This window comes from Adiantum capillus-veneris, chromosome 13 (assembly GCF_014529385.1).
Source record: "Adiantum capillus-veneris isolate H3 chromosome 13, ASM1452938v2, whole genome shotgun sequence".
Lineage (NCBI taxonomy): Eukaryota > Viridiplantae > Streptophyta > Polypodiopsida > Polypodiales > Pteridaceae > Adiantum > Adiantum capillus-veneris.
Genome location: NC_140943.1, coordinates 26,377,424 through 26,384,838, shown reverse-complemented (window position 1 = coordinate 26,384,838; position 7,415 = coordinate 26,377,424). Strand labels below are relative to the sequence as shown.

Below are 7,415 nucleotides of genomic sequence, written 5' to 3'. Positions count from 1 at the left end.
CTTAAATCCCTAAGTGATAGCAATAATACTGTTCAAAATGAGAATATTTTCTAGAATCCCTAAGTAATCGTAGCAATAGCATTGTTCAAAAGTAGACTTTAGATTCTTTTGTGCAGTTGAGGCTTGATGTCGAGCAATGAGAAACCCAAGCAGGTAGCAAAGCTATTACAAACCATGCAATGATCCACAACTACATTCAAAACCATAATTTTAATTTTAACTTTAAATTTAGTCAACAATGCTCATACATCTACAAAGTTTCTAAACTATATTAAGAGAAAATTGTCATATCTTATAACCAAAAAAGAGAGATTTCTTTAGGATTATAAGATAACAAGTGGAATATTTAGTGGAATATAGAGAGCAACATGTCATGCCTCTACACTTTAACAACAACAAGAAATGCTACGGTTCTATCTCATGACTATGAAGAGTCACACTCGTCATCAATAAAAACATTGCGCCTTTGACACTTCTTGTGGGTGTCAAAATCGTATCGTATATCAGCAGCCATGGTTTTTGCAATCCCCTCAGCATAAACTGGCAACACACTTCCATACAAAATGAAAAAGGTAAGTCTTATAATCCACATGTAAGCAATACATAACCTTCATCATTGAAACATAAGAAATCTCAAAATGTTGTTTGAATCATTATCCATAATTTTCAAATACTGAACAATCAATGATACCAAAAAGTGAGAAAGTAGCATAAAAGTATGATGGAAACATAAAATAGTGGGGGAAAATGAAGTGTAAGATGAACTCTCACTAGTCATCAAAGGGGTTGACACGCGAAGGCATGTCACCCACATCATCAACATCAAGAGAGGTGGAGGCCCCCTCTCTGCTTCGCTTTTTAGGGCGAAGTAATGGTTGCACATAATCTGAAATCAAAGTGTCCTCACTGTCGACTGCTGCACACACCCGCCCTGTGCTTAAGCATGCTGCCAATACGGGTGATGTACCACATCCCAACTCCAAACAAAGACCTCCAGGCCTACAAAGAAGCTCCACAAAACATGCAATAAAAGAATGACTTCGTTGCAAGCCACCACGCCATGGTTCCCCGGATGATGATCTCGCTAGAGAACACTCTGGAAGATGGTGCATCATGTAAGAATCAAAAGGTTGCATGCCAAGTCAATTGAATAGAGGAGTGCTCTCAACCACAAAGCAAGGTGGTTGCATGCCAACCCTATGCACCATAAGTAAGAGAGAAAAATGACACTACACCACCACATAGACAATTAGAACAATAAAAATAACTATAACACACCAAAATGAGAAACAAAGAAGTTAATTATGTAGAAGAGCATTACCTCAATCCGACCACCAAAGCTATTACCATAACCATAAGCTCCATGATGAAGGACTACAATGCGACGATGAATAGTCATCTCTGATGCACGACAAAATCTCTCAACCCAGCCAATGGTATCTCCTGCAAGAGGTTTCTAAAGTCACAATAGAAAACATACAACAAAAATATCAACAAGTATTGTATAAAATTAAGATTGAAGCACAAACCTGTCATAGAGACCATGATCAACAACCACCTAGAGTCTGACAAAGTAGAATATGCAAGTTGCATGCCTGCACGAACATGATCCTCACTACAAACATCCCAAAGGGGTACAATAGGGGAGGCTAAGTGGGAACCACCAAAGGGAAGATCCAAAAAAATAAAATCAGCAGCCCATGCGACTATTCTCCCACCACGCACGCACAAGGTCCCATCAAAGCGTACAGATCCTATGTGCTCATGAACACGAATCCATGCCGGATGTCGAACACCGGCCCTAAAATCAGCAGCAATGGCTATGTAGTCCCCAGAAATGGCCATGCATCGTGAGTCAGACAATGAGGATAGAGAATACAAGGGAATATCAACGATGTAGACAAAAGAAATGGTTTTCTTTGCAACAATCTCCCCATGAGCTACTGCAATACAAGAGGCTAAACAAATTGAATTAACTCCAATAAATGAACATACAAACGTCTGCGAGATAAGTGATAGCTCACCATGCTCTCGCTCCATGTTTTCATCCACCCTAGTCTCAACAATCACCTCCTTTCCCTTGTGAGTAGTATTTGTAGCTTAGAAAAAGCAATAAAACACAATATGACCAGTATGTAAAACAAATAAGTCAAGAAAGAAGAGAGTTTAAAGCTCTTCAACAAATCATGGTTCAGTCTGTTTTGAGTAACCATTTACCTGATATTACCTCATTCACTCTAGGAGGTAGAGGCACATCGATGGATGCGCCACCAACTCTCATAGTATCGTGAAGCTCTCTCTCTCTCTCTCGCCAATACATGCCTAGAAGCCATGTCTATCCACCATGGGCATGTCTCCATCTCCCAAGTAGTGAGCTTATGTATGGAAGGGGAGTACATGCATTCTTCCCCAGTAGATAGTTGTGCCCACTGCTTAGCTAAGAATGGAATCCCTGGAAGAAAGCCTTTTCCAACCAAGGATAATAGAAATCTAAAACAATCAAACAAAATAACATCACTACAAACTTTGTAATTATGAAAAGCTTGAAATAAAAGTATGATGAACTTGACCTATAGGCTAGCCGTTGAGATGCCATGCGTACTGTGTCCACTTTCTTCATAGCTTGCTTGTCAACATCTTTTGTCTTAGCTTCAAGAGAGGTTTTCAAAGGAAAAAGATAGGGTCGTGCTTGAGCTCCTCAAAGTAAGAGGCAAGAGAGCAATCATGAGGCAACAAAATACCACCAACAATGTTGGTTAAGTCCTCCACAAACTTTATGGCTCTCTCAAATATCCTTTGTAGAAGGCCTTCTCTACGAATCCAACTACATAACAATGAAGATGAGAAAAAACTAAAACAATCACAAAAAACTAGCAATCGTACATCAAAGATTCTTGAATGTCAAAAGAAACTTCACTTACATGCGATACACATGATCTCCTTTCTTTAAACCATAAGATGCTCTAGTAATCTTGTCTGCCTCAAGCAAGGAAACCCATAATAGTTTGCTCAAGACAGGAGCATCATGCATAGCAATCAAGTTCATCTTCTCAAGCGTAGCCCAATTATCAGGACCCCACTTGAGTGCAAGAACTCGAACCATCCAATCCGGTCCAAGATTCGGATCAACAATATTTAGTAACTGCAGTATTTGAGCAACGAGTAAAAAACCAAGTTCAAACAGCTATTACACTATGTGCAAATACCTAAACAAAAATATTTCAACCACCTTTCCAACACGCTCTCCATATTTGAGTGCTAAATCATTCAATATCTTCTCCTCCTCTTTTATAAGTTCTTCATTTGTCATTGTCTGCCTAGCTTGCTCTATTCTTTGGCTCAATTCCTTGGACATTTGAACCTTCAACACATACTTAAAAATAAATAATTTTCAAAAAAACAAGCACATACTCTTTGGCTCAATTAATTGGATATTTTATCCTTCAATACACAATTGAAAACACATAATTTTCAAAAAAACCAAACACGAGATCTTTCTTAAAAGTTAGGCCAAAGACACTTACATCGTATAAGAGCTTTCCCAAGTATCGACGAGTAAGTGGATACCAAGGCTCCACACCCTTCGAGTATTTCTTACGTACTGCAGCAATCAACTTTTGATCTTTTTCTGGAAGCACTGTTACATAAGCTTCATGATCTGGTGCAGAAATGTGAGAGCAGTTGACAAGCTCATCCCTAAGATGGGTGACCACAAGAGCATGTGTGTTCATGCTATTCCAAGTTCATATACAATACATACATAGTCAAAAACATAACGTAGACATTTTTTGATAGAATATATGGAAAGTCATAAAACTTACAAATTCATTCTTTGCAAGCTACTAAGAAGATCTATCTCTGGCACTCGTGTAGGGTCAATAACTGTACAAAGCACACTACAATGTTTCTCTCGATCAGTGGAGAATCTCTCTTTAATAGTAGTCGTCCAAGCGACCATTCTATGATTACCCTCCCAAACGTAGAACATTTTATTAGAAAGGGCTTGAAGATTTGGTCTTTTAGAAAGCTCAATTTCAAACTCTTTATGTATATCAACCCATATTGGGTCCCATGAAGTAAGAAGGTCCTCTGCAAAATAGATAAGCATAGACAGAAAAGCATACTCAACTACTATTTATGAGAACAACAAAAAACACAGTAGAAACAGAAAGTAGAAAAGATCAAAGTGGAGAAAGGAAATACCTGTAACATAAGCTTCCTCCTTCTTGCAATTCCAAATTGAAACAATAAAAGCTCCTTTTTCTTGCATATAGCCCTCCTTTGCAAAAGCAAATTTCAATCCACTAACATCATCTCTTAAGCCTCTCACCCTTGCATAAGGGATCAATCGACATAAAGGAATCGGTGGACAATCAAAACAACTAAACATGCGAGTACATTGAAGAATACCTTTTCCTCTATGCATGTATAGCTTGTGCTCATCCCCTGTCTCAGTATCTATTGCTACTTCAGCTCTTACAACATAAGGCACTATTTGTAAACATGCCTCTTGTGGAGCAAGAGATTCATCAACTTCATTTATGGAGCCAAGCCCCAAGTCTTGACTTTGCATCTCCTCTTCTTGTGTCTCCAAACCTTCTGTCATATCAGTGACAGATACTACACTTATTTGATCACTGCTCTCTAATATACTTGAAGCCTGAGTGGAAGAGAGTCGTCTCCCTCTGCGACCTCGTCCACGAATTGAAGGACTTGCAAAACACAACAAAAACCAATTTATTTACTTCACTGAAACTACCTCTAGGACTACATGCCGACGCGGATGCCTAGAGGCAATTTAAAAAATCAAAAACTTTATTTATTGATCATCCACCAAAACATCCAAGTCGGCATGGATAACAAGAGGCAGCTAACAGATTTAAAGAAAGCATGCATAATTATAAAATTTTATCTTGAGAAATTCCTTCTAGCCATCCATGTCGGCGTGGACATCTTGAGGGAGCTTACTGAGAATGAATCACTGCAAAAAAAAATTGTCCCAAGAAACTCTCTCTAGCCATCCACGTCGACGTGGATGGCTAGAGACAGTTCTTAGAAAAGCTATGCAACTCTGCAAATCTCAAGACAGAGCGTATCTAAAGCTAAATTCACACATTCAAAAATTCCTTCTAGCCATCCTCGCCGGCGTGGATGGCTACAGCCAGTTCTAACAGAAGCTATCAAACTCTGAAAACATTTGTCCCTAGAAACTCTCTCTAGCCATCCACGCCGACGTGGATGGCTAGAGACAGTTCTTAGAGAAGCTATGCAACTCTGCAAATCTCAAGACAGAGCGTATCTATAGCTAAATTCACACATTCAAAAATTCCTTCTAGCCATCCATGCCGGCGTGGATGGCTACAGCCAGTTCTAACAGAAGCTATAAAACTCTGAAAACATTTGTCCCTAGAAACTCTTTCTAGCCATCCACGTCGGCGTGGATTTCTATAGACAGTTCTAAGAGAAGCTGTGCAACTCTGCAAATATCAAGAGAGAGCGTATCTATAGCTAAATTCACACATTCAAAAATTCATTCTAGCCACCAACGCCAGCGTGGATGGCTACAGCCAGTTCTAACAGAATTTATGAGACACCATCAATCACAAAAGCAATAGAGGGTATGCAGTAGTTTGGTTTATCCAAGAGATTAGGCTAAGAATGCATCTCTCATGTACTTTAGTTTAGCCTCCTGTAATGTGTAGAAAGCTTTAGGACAGGTTTCTGTGCAGGTTTTTGTATTCTTAAAAACTGTCAATAATTAAATTAAAACTAGAAGCCTTAAAAAACCTTACAAAACTTCATCTTAAACATTGAAAAAAAAACTAGCTGTAGCCATCCACGCCGGCGTGGATGGCTACAAGTAGTTTACAAAGGTACCTGGCAGGAGGCTTTCGAGCCGAGGAAGACTCCCTTCTCCCCATGACGATTTCTATGCGAACTCCGAGCTTGAGGATTTGTAGTGGTTAAGGCGCATATGCTGTAGAGAAGATTGCTTGAAGGTTGAAGATTGCTTGCTACAGAGAAGATTGCTTGAAGGTTGAAGATTGCTTGCTACAGAGAGTATATGGCCTCAAAGGGCGTAACTGGAGAGCAAGAGAGGGCTGAGGTTTGCGGTAGGAGGTTTGAAGGCAAGAGATAGCGCAAGAGAGGGCTGAGGTTAGCGCATTAGATTGCTGTGGTTAGCGCAACAGATGGGCAAGAGGTAGCGCAAGCAGCTTTCAAGGCAAGACTTGCAGGTCTGCAGCATAGAAAGGCTTCTTTAAGAAAAACGTATAATTAATAAGAGCCAACGCATCTTGACCCTATTTTGGAAAAGATAAAACATCGTTTTTTTTTGTTGCCACACATGTCCTTTTGCTCTACATACTTGGTTGTCCCGGTTTTTTGGAATCGAACTAGATACCGGAAGGAGGTTAGGTGACCGGCATACAAGGAGAGTGCGGGCAGGTGTGTTTTTCTTCCAGAGAGGTGGGTGGCTTTAAGAGGTGTGGACGGCCGTTAGCCTTACACAAGACACTAACGCAGGGCCTGAATAACGTTTTTTAATGCAAGAAAGCAATTGAAAAATCGCATTATTTATAAAAAATCAAATCTTTTTGTAACACTTTCACTGCATTGTTCGGGGAAAGTGTCCGCTTAAAATAACTATTGTAAAATTCGGACAAATGCAATTAATCCTCCAAGGCAACGTAGTATGTCTGATTCAAGAGTGGGGGAGACCCTCAGCTAGATCTTTCCTTCGATTACACATACAGCTAATTTGACCTTGTTTTATGGAACTTTGGAATCTATCTCAAACTAACCTGTGTGTCGAAGGCACATGTACAACTATTTGCATCCCTCACCATATTACCTGTTTGGGGCATAGTCCCAATGCTGGTAGATTAGCTTAGTGCTCACATATCCCGGTCTGTAGTGTAAATTGGGCTTGCAAATTAAATATTCCCAATCATAATACCATGGGACCTTGATTTTCAAGCTTAAAAATTTCTGACACTTGCCGACCATATCTGACGCTTGCCATCTTTTCATGTGTGCATCGATCTTCATCTCTCTACCTGCTGTCGAAGGTGGAAGTTATGAGCTCTTGTCGGAGACTAACGGGGCTTGGTTCTAACTAATCCTCGTGTGACCATGCCCGTAGCTTAGCAGCGTGCAAACACTCTAAAATACGGTTGAAGAGGGTATTTGGGATTTGTGCATGGGATGTTGAAGAGGGTAGGTGAAATTCGCTTGTCATTACTATGCACGATTCACTGAAAATCTTAAAACTCAAAGTGATTTATTTTTATTATAATATATTTTATAAAGCTATGATTGTTGTTCTTGGGAACATGAACATGCAATCCTCTTGGCGGCTTGCGGTTATGAATAGGATTTTAAGCATATCAGTCTATTATATTTACACCCGTTGT

The 7,415-nt window shown here is 39.7% G+C and overlaps 1 protein-coding gene across 1 annotated transcript; it reads right to left on the bottom strand.

Moving 5' to 3' along the window:
• Window positions 1-1,142: 1,142 nt before the first annotated feature.
• LOC147443726 (uncharacterized) lies at window positions 1,143-2,281 on the bottom strand. The gene is made up of 5 exons (XM_086528034.1): window positions 2,218-2,281; window positions 2,025-2,099; window positions 1,530-1,943; window positions 1,322-1,443; window positions 1,143-1,229 (listed from the first exon to the last, which is right to left on the bottom strand). The coding sequence occupies exons 1-5, from the start codon at window positions 2,279-2,281 to the stop codon at window positions 1,143-1,145; spliced, it is 762 nt and encodes a 253-aa protein (XP_086384160.1).
• Window positions 2,282-7,415: the final 5,134 nt, after the last annotated feature.